The sequence below is a fragment of the Molossus molossus genome, unplaced genomic scaffold (assembly GCF_014108415.1).
Source record: "Molossus molossus isolate mMolMol1 unplaced genomic scaffold, mMolMol1.p scaffold_m16_p_6, whole genome shotgun sequence".
NCBI classification, from domain to species: domain Eukaryota; kingdom Metazoa; phylum Chordata; class Mammalia; order Chiroptera; family Molossidae; genus Molossus; species Molossus molossus.
Window position 1 is genome coordinate 65,752,669 of NW_023425399.1, and position 22,721 is coordinate 65,775,389.

General features: G+C 43.4%; 1 protein-coding gene across 1 annotated transcript in view; it reads left to right on the forward strand.

Annotated features, from left to right (window-relative positions):
• The window catches only part of LAMA1 (laminin subunit alpha 1), a 144,286-nt gene that overhangs the window by 48,500 nt on the left and 73,065 nt on the right, over nt 1–22,721 (forward strand). Inside the window, exons 17-29 of the mRNA XM_036245948.1 lie at nt 2,431–2,558; nt 3,963–4,049; nt 4,739–4,950; nt 12,001–12,107; nt 12,407–12,587; nt 13,181–13,317; nt 14,001–14,237; nt 15,238–15,381; nt 15,888–16,067; nt 16,552–16,737; nt 17,263–17,390; nt 18,267–18,387; nt 21,840–21,977. Coding sequence (XP_036101841.1) covers nt 2,431–2,558; nt 3,963–4,049; nt 4,739–4,950; nt 12,001–12,107; nt 12,407–12,587; nt 13,181–13,317; nt 14,001–14,237; nt 15,238–15,381; nt 15,888–16,067; nt 16,552–16,737; nt 17,263–17,390; nt 18,267–18,387; nt 21,840–21,977 — 1,986 coding nt within the window. The remainder of the gene's footprint in view (nt 1–2,430; nt 2,559–3,962; nt 4,050–4,738; nt 4,951–12,000; nt 12,108–12,406; nt 12,588–13,180; nt 13,318–14,000; nt 14,238–15,237; nt 15,382–15,887; nt 16,068–16,551; nt 16,738–17,262; nt 17,391–18,266; nt 18,388–21,839; nt 21,978–22,721) is intronic.

The window sequence follows — 22,721 nt, forward strand, 5'->3', positions numbered from 1 at the left end:
TTACAGGTAGGCTGAAAGAATATTTGTGCACGCTTCTATTAATATGTATTTACAAAAATGTATACTTACGCCTAAGTGTAACTGCCAAATACCAACTTCCCTTAAAGCTCTGATCACCATAAAAGGTAATTTTTATAGTTTTACTTTTTTTGGAAATAATTTTAAATTTACAAAAGGGTTACAAAAATAGATAGTTCCGTGCTTCGCCTTCACCCTGCTTCTTCACTGGCATCTTGCATAGCCTAGCAGTTAACAAAGATAAGATTTTAACATTGGCAAGTCCCATCAACTAAACTACAGACTGCACTCAGATTTCATCAGTTGTTCCATTCATGCCCCTTATTCTTTCAAACCCAGGATCCCACATTGCACTCCGTGGCCTTGCCGCCTTCAGGCTGCCCGTGTCTAGTCTTTCCTTGTCTTTCGTGACTGGTACTTTTGAAGAGCACTGGACATTCTGTGGGATGTCCTTCCACGGGCTAGTCTGTTTTCTCATGACTAGATTGAGGGTATGCATTTGGGGCAGGTGGATGTGGAGGTGACGTCCCCTCAGTGCCTCCTGTTTGGGGTACGTGATGTCACCATCTTCCTCCTGGGAATGTTAGCCAGGGTCACTTGAATGAAGGTGGTGTCTGCCAGGATTTTCCACTGTAAAATTATTTTCCTTTTTTAAATAATTAATGTTCAAAGGAGCAAAAGTAATAAAAATTTAGATTGAGATTTAAGGAATATCAAACTTGGTAGCATCATAGACCTGTTTAATCTAACTTTTTTTTTCTATTCTGTTTTTAAAAGAAATCTTTCATTCTGTCTTTTATAAAGCTGTGCATAGCCCCTGGCCTTGTACATAGCAATCTAGCTTTCAGAATACATTTTATTTATAGTTAATTAGAGAGAAATTTCCATTTCTTCATAGTGTTTCTATTCTTTTATTTTTTAAAGAGCAGTTTTAGGTTACAGCATATAGGAAGGTACAGAGATTTCTCAGATACACCCTCACACATGCACATTCTCCCCCATAATCAACACCCCCCACCAGAGTGCTACGTTTTGTTACAATCGATGAACCCATGCTGACCCAGCACAGTCGCCCAGAATCCATAGGTCACCTTAGCCCTTATTCTTTTCTCCGAGCTCTCCCTGCTCTTATCCCAAAGAGAAGGCAATTTCTTTGCCTTGCAAAGAGAGGAGCATAAAATGCATCTGTGCATGTCTCCGGCCCTCATATTTCTCCTTTCCAATCAAGAGCAGATGTTTTTCCTCCCCAAGCTGGTGAGCCTTTAATCCGTCACATACCAGATCCACCAACAGAGATGGTCATTTAGTGGGATGGCAGCTCACACCTGAGAAAACATTGAAACAAACCCTCAGCAGGTTCTTTAAAAGAACTACTTAATAGTTTTCCCAAAGAGAAAAAAGACCCCATATTGCCATTTGAGCAAAGAGAACAAACATATCACAGACATTTTGTAATTGTACATAATCAAATGTATTTTAATGAAACTAGTTATTTTGTGTAATACTTTCAGGGCAACCATGTAATTGCTTACCAGTTGCATTTGCAATTGATTTGTATTAATTATCAAAACCAAGGGGGAGGGGCGGGAAAAATAAAAAGAGTCTAAGTCTTAGACTCTAAGCCGTTGTTATCGAAATATCATCTGAGGACCAACAGCATGGGTGTCATCTGGGAGAAATGCAGAATCTCAGGTCCCTGTCCGCCCTCCCGACTCACAATCAACATTTAACCGAGGTGATTTGTGTACATGTTTAAGTTTAGCATAGGACAACCTTAAATGAAACCCTGGTACAAAGGGAGGAAATACAAGTGTTTATTACAGGTCACCTGTCTTTCTTTGACCTCCAGGAGTGCTGTCGGTGCTCCAGCAGCTTAGTGCTCAGTAGCTATTTGAAGGGGTCTCCCATGAAGATTTCTGGAGCTCTTGCTCTAAGAAGTTCCAGTCCTCTGCCCAAATGCCAGCAGGTTTGGTCTCCCCAAACTCTGGCCTCTGTCTTCTCAACTCAGCAAGACACCCCCCCCCCCCATTAAGTGTCTCTGGGCAGAAAGACATGCGGCTGGAGGACTCATCCCGCCGTCTTCGTTCTTTCTGAGTCACCGACCTGCTGTTGTCCAGGGCCTGAACGCAGCTGCTTGGCAGATCTGCCGTTTGCTGACTGTCTCCTACAGAAGGGCAGCAATATCAGTCCCTCTGATGTGGTCAGAAATGAAAGTTCGTGTGCTTCCACTTATTCAAATTAAAAATTTTATTAGTTAATCTGGCAGCAGACAACCCCTCCTCATATAACAGAGTTTGGTGACATGTTTTAGCATTTTGTCTTTTTTTTCACTTGTACTTCAAGTTGTTTTTAGGTGGATCTGAGACCCCTTTACAGAACCCAAGCTGAGTCGTTTCCTTGCATGTGTCCTAGGCGTGCGGACACAACACCACTGGGGACCGCTGTGAGCAGTGCCTGCCTGGCTTTCATGGGCGGCCTGCCCGAGGGACTCCTGGGGACTGTCAGCCTTGCGCCTGCCCCCTCTCCTCAGCCTCCAACAAGTAAGCCTGGCGCCGACCTGACATGGCCAGAACATCCATCCAGGTGTGCGCTGATATCTTCAGAGTACACTCTGTGTGCAATAAGAGTGATTTGACCCACTGTTAATTGGTTAGGATTAAAAATGAGGAATGGATTCTCTTTAAAAAATAAAACGCTTGGCATATTAAACTAGGCAAGGAAAGCTGTGTGATGGCAAGAACATCTGCATACATTTTTTCCCCTTTTGGGTCTGTAGTTGGTCATCACTTCTTTCACGAATGTGTATTGTGTGCCTACCACTGGGCTAGGAGGTATAGGGGATACAGAGATGAATAAAACATGACCCTTGGCTGTGAAAGGTTTTGATTTCATGACTAAAATTCAACTGATTGAGAATGGACTGAATTCGTTTAATTGATTCAACAATTATTTATTGCACAACTATGTACGGGCATTGTGGTAAATACTCTGAGTATCAAACTGCTCAGCCATGGTTGTTGGGCCCCGGAATCCACAGTGTGGTCATGACACTTTGGGGGAATGTCCACTGTGTGGTGGGAATGGGCCCGGGATGACTCTGAGGAAGCTCTCGATCTGAGATTTGAAGGATGAGAAGGAATTTGAAGGCAGCAGAGAAGGGCAGCTCAGGAAGAAGGAACTGAGTGCCGAGACGGCAGCAGGAGCAGACCCTGCTTGAGGAATGAGAGAGCCGGAGCACAGGCCTGAGGGGAGGGGAGGAGACGGCCACCTGCAAGGCCTTATCCATCATGCTGGGCCTGTGCTTCCTGCAGGCCAGTGGTTTGAAACCCCCACCACCACTGGTTTACCTTTAGGACTTCCTCCACCTTCACCCAAAGAATCCCCCAAAGGGGATTTTTATTTGAAATTCCAGTGTATAAAACAGATACAGTCAGGGTTACTGTGATGACATTGTGAGGGACTCTCATCCTCTCTCATACCTCCCTTCACAGGCCTCCCCAAGACTTAGGAATAGTTTGAAGGGCCCCTGATCAGCAGAGGGGTCCTTTAGGAAAGGTTTGCTGAAGCGTGTAAGGAGCTCACTCTTGGCCTGTGAGGACGGGGCTCTGAAGCAGGCAGACCAGTGCCAGGGAGCCCAGAGGAGAGGAACTCAGAGCAGCCTCCTGGGGAAGGTGACAGCTGAGGTGGTCACGGGACCAGCCAGGTGAACCCAGGCAAATGGGGGGAGAAGCACACTCTGGATTGAGAGATGAGCAGGTACAGAAGCAGAGAGTGTCCAGTGCCCAGATGGTGAGTTGTGAGGACTGGGGCCTAGATACTGGGCTAAGGATTGAGGACCCGATGAAAGTTTGTAAGGACATGAGTAGTAGAAATTAAGCCCTTGAACTATTTAGAAATTTTACACTATCTACTGGAAATTGCATTCACTTCTACTGTTTTGACAGCTTCAGCCCCACCTGCCACCTAGATGATGGAGATGAAGTGACCTGTGACCAGTGTGCCCTGGGATACTCAGGAACTTGGTGCGAGAGGTACTCTGCATCGCTCCACTGTTTCCAAAAGTTGCATTATAAACTTCATATAAATTCTGTGTGTTTATTAAATGTGTAGTTAAGTGTGGTTTTAGAGTTTTGGTATGTAATTATTATTTTATATTATAGAGGAAAGCCAGTATATCGACTAAAAAATTAATGTTGAAACTTCCTGAGACTTTTTTGAGAATGGCATTCGAGCTCCTTGAGCTAATCTGAGTTCTCATCTGTAAGAACAGGAATCAGTGAGGAGTCAGGATTGGCTGTTTACACATTTAAATATCCAATTACTCTGAATAAGTTCATAAGGGAGGGTGGTTTGATTAATTACTGTCTTCTGGAGCCTGAAAGCCAATGTTGCCCATTCCCACGTGAGAGTCTTAGTGCCGAGTCTGGTTACAGTCCGCAGGAGAGTGACATCTCTGAGTGCTGGGATGCAGGCTGAGCTGGCCGGAGGCCAGGTGCTCATTCCCTTGGATTTATGGCTCATTTTAGACACATTCCTCCTTCTTCTCAATGAGCGAAGGGAATCTGTGAATGTTCGAACTTGGAGGTGCATACCTTCCACAGTAAATCTATGTAACGAGAGTCAGTCTGATTGATGAACCATTCAGAGAACCCCTGGATGGCGGGGTAATGACTAGAGAAATTGCATTTATTTGTATCCCTCTTTTGATCTTTTTATGCAGATGCGCAGACGGTTACTATGGAAACCCAACAGTGCCCGGGGAGTCCTGTGTTCCCTGTAACTGCAGTGGGAATGTTGACCCCTTGGAGACTGGGCACTGTGACTCCGTCACAGGGGAATGTCTGAGGTGCATTGGAAACACAGACGGCGCCCACTGTGAGAGGTGTGCGGACGGGTTCTATGGCGACGCTGTGACTGCTAAGAATTGCAGAGGTGGGTGTATGGGCTGTGAAGTCAGTCCATTTACTTACAGGTGTCAGAAAGAGCTGAGGTAGCTTTATCAAGTGATTCTTGTGTTCATGCTGGGTATAGACCCAAGATCCGAGCCGTCCCTAAATACCTTATGTTAGCTTGATCTGTTATTCCACACGAAGATCAGATGGCCTAAGAAAGATGCACCCTTTCATCTGAGGAAAGTAGGATTTTACGAAGTGCTGGGCACTGCTCCCAGGGACTGAGATGAAGGAAGAGGGATGCTCACAGCCTGTCACGTGTGAGAGGGAGACACTAAGGGGTTTCATGAAGCAGCTGGGCTTCCAGGATGTGTGGGCAATAGGGAGACTCTAGACACTGGCATGTCTTAGCAGTCTGTGCCTGACCTACCGACCCCACATTGCTCTATTAGGCTCTGCTTAGGTCCTTGAAATTATGGATCAGGAAGAATCACGCATTGAGGAAAAGTAGATCTTCCTATGCCCCAGATGACAGAATTAAAGCTGAAGGGCCAACACAGTCCTCATATTTTTTTTTTGCAGTTCTTAAAGGAATGAAAGATTTAAAATGTCATTTACGATTTTTTTGGATAATTTCCCATAAATGTGGAAGGCCTACTGTGCTATTACAATGTGGAGACACAAGAGGGTACTAGCGATACAGAAAAGATATTTTTACAGGCACTCTCCAAGAAATCAGTAAGATCTTATAGCCCTGGAACAATCAACCTGATCTTTAGTGTGGCCACCTTGATAGGTTATCATATCATCTAATCATGTAATAACTTATAATAACTTGTATTTTTATAAAGATTAAAAGTTTATGGAATGCTTTTACAATGCTCATGTCATTATTTTTCTTTTCTTTTTTTTAAAAATCTTTATTGTTGAATGTAGAATGTATTACAGATGTTCCACATTTTTCCCCCATTGACTCACTCCTCCCCACTCCCGCCCCACTCCCGTCTTTTCCCACACTATTGTCTGTGTCCATTGGTTATGCATATAAGTTCTTTGGTTTATTTCTTCCCACCCCCCCAACCCCTTTCCCTTTGAGGTTTGTCAGTCTAGCAATGAATTTGTACTTCTTAATCTCTTCACCTTTTCCACCCATTCCTCCCTCCCCCCTCCCATCTGACAACCAACAGAATGTTCTCTGTATCTATGAGAATGTTTTAGTTCTACCTGTTCATTTTGTTTGTAGATTCCATTGTCGATAGATATGTATTCATTGCCATTTTGTTTGTTCATATATTTTATCTTTTTCTTCAAAAACACCCTTCATAATTTCATATAATAACGCTTTGGTGGTGATGAACTCCTTTAACTTTTTCTTGTCTGGGAAACTCTTTATATGGCCATCGATTCTAAATGACAGCTTTGCAGGATAGAGTAATCTTGGTTGTAGGTTCTTGCTTTTCATCACTCTGAATATTTCTTGCCACTCCCTTCTGGCCTGCAAAGTTTCTCTTGAGAAAGCAGCTGACAGCCTTATGGGAACTCCCTTGTAGGTAACTAGCTGCCTTTCTCTTGCTGCTTTTAAGATTGTCTCTTTGTCTTGAACCTTTTGCATTTTGATGATGATGTGTCTTGGTGTGGGCCTCTTGGGGTTCATCTTGTTTGGGATTCTCTGTGCTTCCTGGACCTGTATGTCTGTTTCCTTCACCAAGTTAGGAAAGTTGTCTGCCATTATTGTTTCAAACAGGTTTTCGATTTCTTGTTCTCGTTCTTCTCCTTCTGGCACCCCCAAGATGCGGATGTTGGCACGCTTGAAGTTGTCCCAGAGGCTCCTTACACTATCCTCATTTTTTTGGATTCTTTTTTCTTTTTGATGTTCTGATTGGGCATTTTTTGCTTCCTTATATTTCAAATAGATGGTTTGCTCCTTGGATTTACGTACTGTATTATTATTATTATTATTATTATTATTATTATTTTATCCTCACCCGAGGATATTTTTCCATTTTTTGTACAGATAGAGTGGGAGGGAGAGAGAGAGAGAAACATCGATGTGAAGGGACACATCGAGTGGCTGCCACCCGCACGACCAACCAGGGCCGGGGACAAACTGCAACCGAAGTACGTGCCCTTAGCGGGAACTGAACCCGGGTCTCTCCGGACCACAGGCCGACGCTCTAACCGCTGAGCCAAACTGGCCAGGGCACGTACTGTATTATTGAAGCTGTGTAAATTATTCTTTATTTCAGTTAATGCCTCCTTCAATTCTAACTGTGCATCCATGATTTCTTTTTTATGCTCTTGAGGCCCTCACTAAGTTCACTGAGGTTCTCACTAAGTTCACTGAGCATCCTTATAAGCAGTATTTTGAACTCAGCATCTGTTAAGTTACTTATCTCCATTTCGCTTAGTTCTTTCCCTAGAGATTTTTTCTGTTCTTTCATTTGGGACCTGTTTCTTTGTCTCCTCATTTTGGCTGCCTCCCTGTGTTTGTTTCTATGTATTACTTAATAAGAGGTATGGGGCTAGCTGAGACCAGATGCTGCTCATTGAAAGAATTTAGGAAAAACCTGAGCAGGATAAAAAACAGGCCAATCCTATGGTTCAGCAAGTGGCAACAGCTTGGGTGGGCCTGAAAGTTGGGTGGGGTGGGGCGGGGCCTCAGGGAGTCACCAGGGCGGGGCTACCAGTGTGAGCCAGGTTGCTGGAGTCCCAGATATGGCGGCTGTCTGCCACCCCAGGGAAGGGCTCACCAAAGGAACAAAGGCCTCTGACAGCACGTTTGTCCTGGAGAAAGACCCCTCTCCAGCCCTCGTTCCAGTGCCAAATAGCTCAGTTCTTCCCTGTATGTCTCTGGTGCCCCTCGAGCTGCCTTCCCTCCAAGCTTAGAGGGAGAGAGTCCAATAAGTCCGTGCGCGGGCCCTTTAGGGAGCTGCCTGGGGCTCCAGTCGCTTCAGCTTCCCTGAGCCTCAGTTCCCGCTGGTTTTTCCAGCCAGAAGTTATGGGGATTCTCTTCCTGGCACTGGAACCCTGAACGGGGCACCTGGTGTCCTGGTGTGGGACGGGGACCTCTCAGTCCTCAGGAAGGACCTTCCCAGCCGAGGTATCCTTCTGATTTTTATCCGCCACACTTGGGTGTGGGACTAGGCCGTCACTGCCACCGCCACCGCCCCTCCTACCAGTCTGGATGTGGCTGCTGCTTTAATTCCATAGTTGTAGGACTCCATTCAGCTTGATTTCAGGCCGTTTTGAATGATGGTTGTTCTGTAGTTTAGTTGTAACTTTGATGTGGTTGTGGGAGGACGCGATACCGCGTTTACCTACTCCGCCATCTTGACCGGAAGTCTCTCATGTCATTACTTTTCATCTTGGTCAAATATTAGGTATCTATTTCTTCCCAGCCACTGTTCTAAGTACTATGATAGGAGCTGAAAATTTATGGTTCAAGTCTATTGGGGAACTACAAGTGGTGATGTAGAGGAGAAGCACACAATCAAGTTTCGAAGAGTCCAGAATTGATTACCAACAACCTGTGTGGCCTTAGGCAAATGTATTAACCTCTCTGAGCCACTATTTCCATATATATAAAATGGACATAATTATATGTATATATCAAGGCATTTCTGAGAAGTCAAAGGGAAAACAAATTTAAAGTTCTAGACATTAAATAAACGGTAGCTATTATAATTCCTAATAATAAACATTTTTATTCTTTTTATTAGTTTTAAAATTATTTTTCTATATTAATGTGTCCAACAGAAATGTAAGACACACATGTAATTTAAAATTTTTTAGTAACCACATTTTAAAAAGTAAAAATAAACAGCTGAAATACATTTTAAAAATAATTTATTTAACCCAATATATAAAAAATATTATCATTTAACATGTAATCAATTTTTTTTTCCTTTATTGATTTTAGAGAGCGGAAGGGAGAGGGAAAGAGAGACAGAAACATCGATGAGAGAGATCACCAACTAGCCACCTCCCACTGCCCCCCACTGGGGGTCAGGCCCACAACCTGGGCATGTGCCCTGACTGGGAATCGCACCGGCGGCCTCTTGGTGCATGGGGCAGCGCTCAACCACTGAGCCACACTGGCCGGGCTTATGTAGTCAAGTTTTCATGTGCCGATGATATATTCGTGGTGATGAGAAAAGTGGAGGGAGCAGGGTTAGGATGGGTCGGACTGGCCCAGGCAGCGGCACTGCTCACGGGCTGACACGGTCCCTGCTCTCTACAGTATCTGAGCGTTTGCAGTTTTTATTCTTTTCTCAGCTCCGCCTTCCTCATCCCTAACTTTGATGGGATACATTTCTACAACTGTTTTAGGATATTTTACTAGAAATCCTTTCAGATCTATAACAGAGTCCTCTTATGGATTTCCCAAAGATCTCTTCCACACACTAATATAATACCATATTTTATGAGGATGATCCAAGTAAAAATCCCAATATTTAATATTACTGACAGGGAATTGCCGGGAAGGCATTTGAATATTCAGGAGATCAGGAATCAGGGAAGACATAGAACTTGGAGAAGTGTCAGGTTCGTGTGGTAGTTGAAGAGGCGGATTTGGACATAACTGTCCAGGGCAAAGAGTGGTGATGATGGAGGAAAAGTTTGTGTGCACCCTGCTGAGCTCTGATATTATGTGAAATACGTTAAGTGAGGTTCTTATGAGAATTAAAATATATGTAAAGCACCTGGCAGTCAGTATAAATGAGCACTCTTTTCCTGATAATCACTGTTATAATTGTTATTATAGAAGGATGCAGGAGCTATGTGACATATGGCGAGTTACATATCGTGCTCAGGTTCAGACTTCACACCGAAAAATAGAGAAATTATAGTACTTTGCTTCTAAACAAAGGTTAAATGAAATGTTGCCTGTAACATGACAGGCACACATTGACTGGTAAATGGCATGGTAAATGTAATTTTTTATCATCATCAGTGTTTTATGATCACACTCATAGGAACTTTAAATTTTCCCCAGAGGAAGGGGAAGCTGTAAGTGAGACATGGAGGGGGAGGCATAGAGGGGACTAAGTGAGAAATAAGGAGAAACCAAAGAGGAGGTGTCCTGAAACCTCGGTAAGAGGGAGGTTAGAGGGGAGAGAGAGTGGTTAGAGGGTCCCATCTCATAGAAAGATATGGCAAGATGAAGACTGAGAATCTGCTCACTGAATTTGCACCTGGGAAGTCCCTTGAGACTTTAGGAGGTGTCGTTTTAGCAGATAAGGGAGGGCACTGGACAGTGCCTGCTGAGGGGAAGGGAAAGAGAGAGGGAGAGGATAGGGGTGTTGGGAGATGGAACCTTGGAGAGAAACTTAAGGGTGAGAGAGAGAGAGAGGTTTTCAGTGGGAGACAGATGTGAATGGTTGGATGCTGAGGAACATTTTAATCCTTACCTGAGGATATTTTTATATTTATCTTCAGGTAGAGAGAGAGGGAGAGAAAGGGAGAGAGAGAGAAACATTGACACGAGAGGGACACATTGACTGGTTGCCTCCCACATGACCTCAACCAAGACCGGGGATGAACCGCAACCGAGGTATGTGCCCTTGGCTGAAATTGAACCTGGAACTCATTGATCTGCAGGCCGATGCTCTACCACTGAGCCAAACTGGCCAGGGCACATTTTAAAATATAGGTTTTATTATTATTTAGGTATGGCCAGGCCAGCGGATCAGGAGCTGACTACCATTGATGAGTGTTTGTTACAGATGCCAGCATGGGGTTGCCGTGGGGAAGCACCCGGTTGGTCAGGAGGGGAAATGTGGGCTAGAACCTTTACTGTGGTTTCTGCAGGTAGGAAAGGGTGAGGCAGGGTAAACAGGTTTAGAATTGGCTGGTTTCCATAATTTCCGCAAGCTTTGGGGCAAAGGCTGCCAGTCTGAGGCGTGGCCCTGGAGTCAGTAGGGCAGGCGGATAGTGGGACGTGAGAGCCTACGCAAACTGGAGAGCTGTGGGCTCTGGACTGGCTGGTTTGCATATGAAAGGCTCTGTAGCGGTTACTGCCTGCTGGTGTAGACTAGCTCTGCGAGGGACAGTCTCCGGAGTCTGCAAGGCGCCTGAAGTCAAAGCATCAGAAATGCAGGAAGTGAACGGGCATATTTAATAAAAAGAGTTAGTAGAGTGTTCAAAGTCTGGAACAGGAATGGACAGCAGGAATGGGCAGCGGGGAGTGAGGCCCAGAGCTCTTCACCGCCTCACAGGAGCTGGTAGCGTCAACCGGCTGACACCAGAGGAAACCTCCATGACCGAGAGGCCGGAGTCAGCCAAGGAGGCGGAATTCCCTCCTTCCTCTGGCCTGAGCCTTCCTGTTTCCAGTCTCCTCCGCTCTGCCTCCCACTGTCGTGCGCTGCCACCCGAAATGGGCTTGGCTGTGAGGTCATTTGCAGTCTTTTCTTTTTCACATCACCATGCCATGTGACAGAGATGGTGCTTTTCTGAGTCCAAGCACTCATAAATAGTATATGTCCCCAGGATATTTTGTCAGTGAGCATATTAAATATTTTAAGTGAAGTGCACATTGACAGCTGTGGGATGAATATCAATGAAATATTTCTTGGATCCATTAAATTGCATCACTTTGAAAAGGTGGGGGATTTTGTAGCTTTAATCATCAACGTCGTAAGTGTAGATAAGACTGAAGTCTGGCCTGAAGGTAAATATATTAGAACTACAAATGACTCATGAGTTGAAAAGGGAAATAATTTTCATTAAACTATGAAATATCTGATTTACTAGATTGGTATTACTGAGCTTTAAAATATTAAATAAACAGACATAATTGGAATGAGAGGAAGTGGCAAAATTGATTTTCAAATCTCCAATGCAAGTTTTTATAATGAAGATTTGTGGATATACATTGGTGGATCATCTTTTAAATGTCAAGATATTTATGAAATTGGTCAAGTTAGTTTGCTAATTATTATCTTAATAGCTTCAGTAGTTTTTTCTCTGTGATGGTTTTTCCTACCAACTCTATTTTTGCTTACTCTTCAGAAAAATACAAAATATTTAAAGTTATTGCAAAGTAATATATCTGTTTTATTTTTCATTCTGCGATATGTTTGTGTGCTAGCCTGTGAATGTCATGGAAAGGGCTCTCTCTCCGACGCCTGCCACCCTGAGACTGGACTGTGCAGCTGCAAAGCGCGTGTGACCGGACGGCAGTGTGACCAGTGCGTGGTAAGAAGCCTGCTGGTCAGTGCATACAGTCAAAGTATTTGTCAGCAGTGCCTGTAACGGACATCCTTACCATAGTTCAAACTAAACGAATCCGCAATTTCTAGAAAGAGCAAACGCCCCAAACACAACTGTGCATCCCTACCTAGAGAGGGTGTATTCCATTTACAAAGGAGTGGAATGATGTCCACTTAGTGATTCTATAAAACATCTTATGTTTGATTTGGAAAACATTCTAATGTTATCACTCACTTGTTAAAATGTATTTTGGCTTCCACGATTCTGCCCCTTCTGTGAAACAGCGTGGCTATCATGGGTTGGACACAGGACTCGGCTGCCGGCCCTGTAACTGCAACGCGTCGGGCTCCAGGTCGGATGCCTGCACAGAGGAAGGCCAGTGTCACTGCGTACCAAGTGTCACTGGGAAAAGGTGTGACAGGTGTGCGCGTGGCTTCTATGCATTCCAGGACGGTGGCTGTACACGTAAGCTTTCAAACTCATTGTTGAGACTATATCATAATCTTAGACTTTTCTGTGAACCCTCTTTTGACTTCTAATCCTATCAAGTTTCTTTACTTTTTCTTTTTCACGTGTAGGGTTTCATGTCTTTTTTCTGTTTCTCTGTTGTGGGTACAGCCATATGTTTTGGTCAGGTCTACTAATGGTGTGAGCTTAGATTCATTACTCAGCTTCACTTAGTTTACTTTCCTCATTTGCAAAGCAGAGAAACTCATTGTAATCTCCATAAAGGAGTTATTTTTAAAGTTGTATGTAGTCTTTAACACAGCAATTTGGCACACAAAAAGTGCTCAATAAATACGAGCTCCATCTGTTCTTCCTGCCCATCCAGGATTGTTCCAGTCTTTCCTCTCTCTCCCACTGTATTCTGATTGCCTCTCTTCCAGCAGCATCTCTTGACTGGGAGAACCACCTCCCACGAAACACAGGGGTCTTGGGAATCATGTGGTCTCTTCTAGGAACATGGTTGAGGTGATCAGTACAAGGGAAGTAACTTGTAGCTCAGCTCTTGCCTCTCCAGCCCTGACCTGTGACACCAGCCTCTGTCTGTGTTGTAGCCTGTGACTGCGCTCACACTCAGAACACATGTGACCCAGAATCGGGGGAGTGTGTCTGCCCTCCTCACACCCGAGGTGTAACCTGTGAAGAATGTGAGGACGGATACTGGGGCCACGACCTGGAGTTCGGATGCCAGGTGCGCTCTCATCTCTGCATTTTCTTAGCTGAGGATGACTTTGCTGTAGCAAGTTCCACTCCTTTTCCTCTGTCTGCTCACTGGCCTTTCACCTGTTGAAAAGCTCCATGTGAAACTCATATGGATTGTAGGCATCACAGTGAAAAGAGCAGCACCCTTAAAATACATTATTCAAACTTTCTTCAAGAATCTAGCAGTGGAATTGATGGTTAGAAGATCAAAATTTTATCTTAGTGCCTTTAAATATATTCTGCAATGTATACTATCTTTCAGGACAAGAGCATAAATCACTTTATTGGGCAGGGGTTATGCCCAGTCTTCAAAGGTTCCAATTTTCTATGTAATTTTCTTCAGTTAAACTTAGATATAGTTTGTGTTTTGAAAATGGAAAAATTCCTTGGCTTCTAAAATAGTGTTACCAGACTATTTGGACCTATTAACAAGATTGGATTTCAGGTCACAGTCTTGGCCTAGTGTGCATGTGCCACAAAGATGTGCAGATGTCCAGCAGCGTGGTCCCTGCCTCCTGTTGGCACGTGGCAAAGCAAATCCGTGTAGCAATAGAGAGACAGATTCATTCATTTGTATAATGTCCCCACATTTAGTGTTTTTCTGTAATCCCACTGTGTGCACATGAAAATGTAAAAGCTGCCTTTTTATCAATTTAATGTTTTTTCTCTCAGGCCTGCACATGCAGTGGTGAAGGGTCAGCCAGCCAGCGATGTGATGTGCTCACTGGCCATTGCCCATGTAAGCCCGCCTTTGGAGGGCCGAGCTGCCATCAGTGCTCCCTGGGCTTCAGAGACTTTCCAGACTGTGTGGCCTGTGACTGTGACCAGAGAGGGACATTGGTGGACACCTGTGATGAGGAACAGGGTCTTTGCAGCTGTGCACAGGAAACTGGTACCTGCTCGTGCAAGGTGTGGGTCCTTGGTGCTTCACTTCCTTCCGCTCTCCCACTCATCGTCGTGACTTCTGGGCTTTTAAGCAGCTAGCTTTTAGACGCTTCTCAGAATGAGTTCATACTGCCGTCTAGGTCTGAGTTTAAGTCTGTGTATGCTCTTCTAGAACTGTGGATGCTTCTTTAAATGGGATCTTGACTGGTTATTACAAGTATCAGATGATAGAACTGATTTGAGAAACACTGAGTTTTTTCCGTCGTGTGTTCCAGTTGGCTAGGTAGCCGATGTGTCTTGGATACACAGGTAAAATAGATAACACGGGGCTCAAGAAGATTTGTGATTTAAAGCTGGTGAGGAATTATTCTTTTGTATGTATGTGCTGGCCAGATGAAAGGAAATTAGTGTTTCTTATTTTCCCAGGAGGTAAAATTTCAACATCATGTTTAATTCCACATATGTCCATTAGTTTTCCCATTGTGCATTGTTATAAGAAGTTCATTGGCCACCTTCTTGGGTTTTTTTTCTGGGTCTGGCGAGATGCAAGAGAGACAGTAGTCAGTAGTGGGTTGATTAGACAGGGCATGAGGAAGGGAAAACACATATATATCCTCTGACCTGGGAGTAATGGAAATATCTGAATATTTCTGGCTCCCCACATTTATGATAGCAGTTCTCATGACAGATGGTCTGAACAGGACCTGGTCCAGGGTTCTCCACCCTGGCTGGCCATCAGAGTCACCGGGACCCCAGGAGGATTCTAGGGCCCCCTCCAGGAGTCTCGTCAGGGGATCTGTATTTTCCTGAAGCTTCCAGGATGATCCTGATCATCAGCTGTTGTTCAGGAGTCACTGATTGAATTTTTGAGAGAACTGATCCTCAGAGAGGTTAAGGAACTTGCCTAAGGAATGTTTGTTGATTCAAAATTATTTTCATGGTTTGGTTTATTTCATTTCTGTTTCTTCAGAAATCGTGTCTCTTTTTTCCAGGCAAAAATGAATCTGTTATTTTTCCCCTTCAGGAAAATGTCCTTGGCCTTCGATGCAGCGAGTGCCGAGCTGGGACCTACGCTCTCCGGGCTGACAACCCTCTGGGGTGCACCCCCTGCTTCTGCTTCGGGCTGTCACGGCTCTGCTCAGAGCTGGAGGGCTATGTGAGGACACCAGTAAGTTAGGCATGCAGTGAAAACGCTCTCTTTTCAAGGCCTCTCCTCTGGGGAGTTTGTGCAGGGAGGACAAACAGTTAAGTGCTTACATTAAATTTTGCTCTTACGGCATCAGAAATCCGGGGACACTAATTTGGTTCGTTATGAATCTGAGTTCTGCTTCTATTTTCCAAAGAAATAGATCAAGCTGGGACTAAAAGCATTCAGTGTTGCTCCTTAGCTGATCTATCAAAAGCTTTAGTTGGAGAGAAGATAACATGTAATATCTCAACAGTCTCCTCCATATAACTGAATGTTGTCCCCGGAGCAACTGTTTGACCCTAAATGCTTATAGCATGTTTTGTTCATTTTAATCCAGATGGTTTAAGTTTAAAGGGAAAGTTTTTATTATTCTTGTTTTAATAATGAAGCTATTTTGTCTGTGAAATACTGGTAGAATCTGACAAATCAAAGGTATGGCATTAATTCATGTCCTAAGGTGCATTTTCCTTCCCTTCTGTGACTAGATAATGCTGGGCTCAGATCATCCTCTTCTGCGTGTGGTTTCTCAAAGCAACCTCAGGGGCACAACCCAAGGGGTGTATTATCAGGCCCCTGATGTCCTCCTGGATGCTGTGACTGTCAGGCAGCATGTCCACGAAGAGCCATTTTACTGGTGGCTGCCGGGACAGTTCCAGGGAGACCAGGTGAGGCCCACCCAGCCTGGAGCCACACACATTCCCAGTCAATCATACCTCAATAACGTGGTTTAAAAAACTGGATTATAGTCCACATATGAGTGGAAAGGGGGTGAGAGGAGGGTACAGTGGGTGGAGGGCTCAAATATTATATCATAATGGAAGGAAACTAGACTTTGGGTGGTGGGCACACAATAGACTATACAGATGTTGAATTATAACATTGACACCTGAAAATTATATTAACTAATGTTACCCCAATAAATTTAATTGAAAAATTTTTTTAAATATTACTTAATAAAAAAAAGGACTATAGCTTGAGTCAACTTAATCTGTTATTAAGTAGAATTAGAAAACAAATTCTAGATAACATATTCCATCCATGTGATATATTTTTAAGATACAAGATTTCCAAATAGCAGCAGGCTTGTAATGAAATACTTTCAGACCAATGCTGTGTCCGAGAAGTAAACAACAATTCACTGTTTGGTAGCTCATGGCCTATGGTGGCAAACTGAAGTACAGCGTGGCCTTCTATTCCTCCAATGGCATGGGAACCTTCAACCTGGAGCCCCAAGTGCTCATCAGAGGAGGCCGGACCAGGAAGCAAGTCATCTACATGGATGCGCCCGCACCGGAGAACGGAGTGAGACAGGAGCAAGACGTAGAAATGAAAGAGGTGACCACACGCTCTTTTTATATAAACCCAACAAACGTGTGAACTTGGTTACGGGTGTAATGAAGTCACTAAGCTGGTAGTAAGAGGGTGATCTCGGAGACCCTGGGATCAGAATTTTAGGAGGTTTAGCAAGGTCTCTAAAAATGACCCAAATTCTTATTCTCAAGATGTGGATGTTCGGCTTATGTTAATTTAGTGGGAATTGCATTTAAATCTTTTATCTTGGTACACAAGTCTGTGTGGACACAATGGTAGGAAGTCTTTGGACTTGCTGGAATCTGGGTCATTCACGGGGAGATGCTGACTGACCGTCCACTGTGTGGTTACCGTGGGTGATGAGTGTGGATAAATGAGCGTGGCATAGCCGCTGCCCCTGGAAGGTGACAGAAGAGCTTCCTCAGTTAAACTTAGTGTCATGCATAGAACTGGGCTCATTTCTGGAAAAATATGTAAATGAATCACTTTGTGAATTCATATGCTTCTGGGAATTTGCATTCTGAATTTCATTGTGTTTCTCATCCACAGAATTATTGGAAATATTTTAATTCTGTTTCTGAAAAACCTGTCACACGCTCAGATTTTATGTCTGTTCTTAGCAACATCGAGTACATTCTCATCAAAGCATCTTACGGCCAAGGGTTACAGCAAAGCAGGTACTTGGAAACCTCTAGAATTTTAAAATTATTTTTCTTACGTGAAAGCAAAATGGAGGGATTTGGTTCACTTCACCCCCATTACCTCCTATCTTTATTAATATATGTATTTCTGTTCTCTACCAAAACCTTATCAAATTTTAATATTAGTGTGAAATGTATGAAAAATGACACAGATCACTCATCTCCCATACTACTGTGGATATGAAATATAATGGTAATATCTTAATGAGGATAAAATGTAAAAAATAAAATGTTTAAGTTCTGCTATTTTCAGCCATTGAGTTTTGGCCAAATTGCTGCTTCAAGAGGTCTTTCAGGTATACTTTCTGTAACACTATTTTTTTTTAATCCTCACCTTAGGATGTGCTTTTATTGTAAAGATAGAGGAAGGGAGAGAGAGAGAAAGAAACATGGATGTGAGAAATAAACATCCATCGGCTGCTTCTCGTAGGCACCCTCACCGGGAAACAAACCTGCAACCTTTTGATTCATGGGATAATGCTCCAACCAACTGAGCCACCCGGCCAGGGCTGTCACACTATTTTATTTTATTTTTTTGTGGTACGTACTCCTAGCAGGAACCAAACCCAGGACTCTCTGGTCCACAGGCTGACACTCAACCGCTGAGCCAAACTGGACAGAGCTGTCACACTATTTTTAAAGCTAACACGTGGACGGAGAACCTTCACTGTGTAATGAGAGTATGAATGTGCTTCACACATTTCCTTTATAACCCTGAGGAGGAACTACACCCACACTGGCTGGAATGCTTGGGTTTAAGGCATGTGCAAATATCACTATGTTTCTACAAAGTGTCTTTCTAAACGTTAGTGTTTTCTCTCACTAATACTTCTTAACACAACGGTTTCACAGAATCTCAAACATTTCAATGGATGTCGGCAGAAAGGCCGACGGGCTGCTGATGGGGAGGCAGGTGGCCTCGCTGTTGGAGAATTGTCTCTGCCCTCCTGGCACGGCTGGGTTCTCATGTCAGGTAGGGAAACTGTGATTAACATCCATTTACTGGTTTTGAGTTAAAATATGCTTGTTATAGCAGCTCCAAGTGATGAACAGAACTTTTTTTTTAAGAAATGCCATTTTTATGATTGTAGATTTTATTTTTACTTTTTCTATTTTTTTTATCTTTATTGTTGAATGTATTACAGATGTTCCTCATTTTTTCCCCATTGACCCCCTACTCTCCACTACCACCCCCCTCCTGCCTTTTCCCACACTGTTGTCTGTGTCCATTGGTTATGCATATAAGTTCTTTGGTTTATTTCTTCCCACTCCCCAACCCCCTTCTCTTTGAGGTTTGTCAGTCTAGCAACCAATTTGTTCTTCTTAATCCCTTCACCTTTTTCACCCATTCCCTCATCCCCCCTCCCATCTGACAACCAACAAAATGTTCTCTGTATTTATGAGAATGTTTCTACTCTGCCTGTTCATTTTGTTTGTAGATTCCATTGTCGATAGCTATGTATTCATTGCCATTTTGTTTGTTCATATATTTTATCTTTTTCTTCAAAAAGACCCTTCAACATTTCATATAATAATGATTTGGTGGTGATGAACTCCTTTAACTTTTTCTTGTCTGGGAAACTCTTTATATGGCCATCGATTCTTAATGACAGCTTTGAAAAGAAGTTCTTTCTTTTCATTACTCTGAGTATTTCTTGCCACTCCCTTCTGGCCTGCAAAGTTTCTTTTGAGAATTCAGCTGACAGTCATATGGGAACTCCCTTGTAGGTAACTAACAGCTTTTTTCTTGCTGCTTTTAAGATTCTCTCTTTGTCTTGAACCTTTTGCATTTTGATGATGATGTGTCTTGGTGTGGGTCTCTTGGGGTTCATCTTGTTTGGGATTCTCTGTGCTTCCTGGACTTGAATGTCTGTTTCCTTCACCAAGTTAGGGAAGTTTTCTGCCATTATTATTTACAATAGGTTTTCGATTTCTTGTTCTCTCTCTTCTCCTTCTGGCACCCCCAAGATGCGAATGTTGGCTTGATTGAAGTTGTCCCAGAGGCTCCTTACACTATCCTCATTTTTTTGTATTCTTTCTTTTTGCCTTTCTGATTGGGTGTTTTTTGCTTCCTTATATTTCAAATCAATGTTTTGCTTCTTGGCTTTACCTACTCTACTATTAAATCTGTGTACACTATTCTTTATTTCAGTTAGTGCCTCCTTCATTTCTGACTGCATCCTTCATTTCTGACTGGTCCTTTTTTATGCTCTTGAGGCCCTCACCAAGTTTAGTGAGGTTCTCACTAAGTTCATTGAGCATCCTTATAAGCAGTATTTTGAACTCAGCATCTGTTAGGTTGCATAGCTCCATTTCGCTTAGTTCTTTCCCTGGAGACTTTTTCTGTTCTTTCATTTTGGGACCTGTTTTTTTTTCTCCTCACTTTGGCTTCCTCCCTGTGTTTGTTTCTGTGTATTACTTAAGGAGAGATAGGGGCTAACTGAGACCAGATGCTGCTTGTTTGAAAGGACTTAGGAAAACCTGAAGTTGGATACAGGACAGGCCAAACCTATGGTGAAGCAACTGGCAACAGCTTGGGTGGGCCTGAAAGTTGGGTGGGGCGGGGCAGGGTCTCAGGGAATCACCAGGGCGGGGCAACTAATATGAGCCTGGTTGTTGGAGTCCCAGATATGGTGGCTGTCTGTTGCCCCAGGGAAAGGCTCACCAAAGGAACAAAGGCCTCTGACAGCACGTCTGTCCTGGAGAAAGCCCCCTCTCCAGCCCTCGCTCCAGTGCCAAACAGCTTTCAGTTCTTCTCTGTATGTCTCTGGTGCCCCAGGAGCTGCCTCCCTTCCAAGCTTAGAGGAGAGAGTCCAAGTAAGTCCATGCACAGGCCCTTTAAGGAGCTGTCTGGGGCTCCAGCCTGGTCAACCTCTCTGAGCCTCAGTTCCCGCTGGTTTTTCCAGCCAGAAGTTATGGGGACTTCTCTTCCTGTCACTTGAACCCTTAGCAGGGTGTCTGGTGTGGGACAGGGACCCCTCAGTCCTCAGAAAGGACCTTCCCAGCCAAGGTATCCTCCTGATTTGTATCCACCATATGTGGGTGTGGGACCAGCCCGTCCGCCTCCGCCCCTCCTACCAGTCTCCATGCCTCTGCTTTAATTCCGTAGTTGTAGGACTTCCATTCAGCTTTCAGATTTCAGGTAGTTTTGAATGATGGTTGTTCTGTAGTTTAGTTGTAACTTTGATGCGGTTGTGGGAGGACGTGGTATCGCATTTACCTATGCCACCATCTTGACCAGAAGTCCCTGATGAACAGAATTTTGTGTGTCTATTATGTTTCTATTAATTTTTTAATGTGGTAAAATATGTATAAACATAAATTTGACCATCTTAACCATTTTTAAGTGTACAGCTTTGTAGTGTTAAGTACATTCACAGTGATGTACCACCAGTCTTTAGAATATCCACCTGGAAATACTAATACTCTGTGCTCATTAAGCACTAACTCCCATCCCCCTCCCACCAGTCCCTGGTAACCACCATTCTGTTTTCTGAGGCTATGATGTAAGTTCTCTACCTACCTCAGATGAGTGTAATCAAAAGACAGTATTTGTTTTCTTGTGACTGGCTTATTTCACTTAGAATAATGTCTTCAAGGTTAATTCATGTTGTACTATGTATCAGGATGTGCTTCTTTTTGAAGGCTGAGTAATATTCTACTGGATGTGTAAACCACGTTTTGTCTATTTATTCATTTGTTAATGGACTCTTGGGTTGTTCCATCTCTCAGCTATTGTGAATCATGCTGCTATGAACATGGGTATACAGATATCTCTCCAAACTATGCTTTCAGTTCTCTGGGGTTTATACCAGAAGTCGAATTGCTGGATCATGTGCTAATTCTGTTTTAAATTTTTTTTTAAATCCTCACCGGAGGATATTTTTGCATTGATTTTTAGATAGAATGGGAGAGAGGGAGGGAGAGAGAAAGAGAGAGCGAGAGAAACATTGATTTGTTGACTCCCTCATGACCCCAACCGGGGTGGGGATCAAACCTGCAACTGAGGTACTTGCCCTTGACTGGCAATCAAACCCAAGAGTCTTCAATCCGAGTGCTGATGCTCTAACCTCTGAGCACACGTGGCCAGGGCCGTTATAACATCTGAGGAGCTGCCAGACTGCTGTGCACAGTACTGCACCATTTGATGTTCCCTCCAGCAAAGCACAGGGCTTCCACCTCCACACGTCCTCACCAACGTTTGTTTTCTTCTGTTCTGTTTTTGATAATAGTCATCCTAATGGGTGTGAGATGGTGTCCAACTGTGGTTTTGATTTGCATTTCTCTGGTGATTAGTAATGTTGAGTATCTTCTCATGTGCTTATTGGTCATTGTGTATCTTCTTTGGAGAAATGTCTACTCAAGTTTTTGCCCATTTAAAAATCACATTGCTTATTCATTGCCTTTCCTTCTGCATCTTCTCAGGACTGTGCACCTGGTTACTACAGAGGCAAGCTTCCAGAAGGTGGTGACAGGGGACCTCGCCTTCTGCTTGCTCCTTGTGTGCCCTGCAACTGTAACAACCACAGTGACACCTGTGATCCTGAAACGGGGATGTGTCTGGTATGCTTGTTTGGGTGGGTGCTTGCTTGAAGGTTAGAACTAGGGTAGGTAGTAAACGTTTAATTTACAGGTTCAAAGTCACACCGGTTCCTTGGTTTAGAGAGAGTTTACATTTAACTAAATGTAAGATATATGTATATTTCCTTCAGAAAGGTCTAGCTAAATGGTCTAAGATTGCTCGCAAAAATTCTTTTGTACATTTTTTGCTTCCTTGGACTTGTTTGTGGGCATCAGTTTGGGAATTGGTTAAATGCACCTTGTTTATGGTTCTGGTGGTTATAGTCAAAGTCGATGAGAACTTTACATCAAAGTAGAAGAATCAGTTTTCAAGTAAGTTAATGCCAATGTTGAAAATTAATTTCTCTGTGTAAAGTATTACTCTCTTTCTGCATTTGTAAAAAAATGTTTATTCTTGTGGCTGCCTTAGTATGTATTTGCTTCTCAGCCACCTTCCCCTCAACCAAGATTAGTCTGAAGGACATGAAGAGAACTTGAATCACTGAAAAGGACCACATGACCCAGACAGAAATCTTGTGGCCCAGACTGAGCATAAACTCTTGTGTTCATATTTTGCTTAAACTTTCATTGATAACACAGAATAACCTGATATTCTTTACCTACTCCTAAAATCTCATCCTTTATAATAATTTATTTGGAAACCTTAATATCTTGTATACATTGTGCCAGGGCTAACTTGCCTCAGATAAAATACCTCATTGAAGGAAAATGAACTGTCCCGCAAGA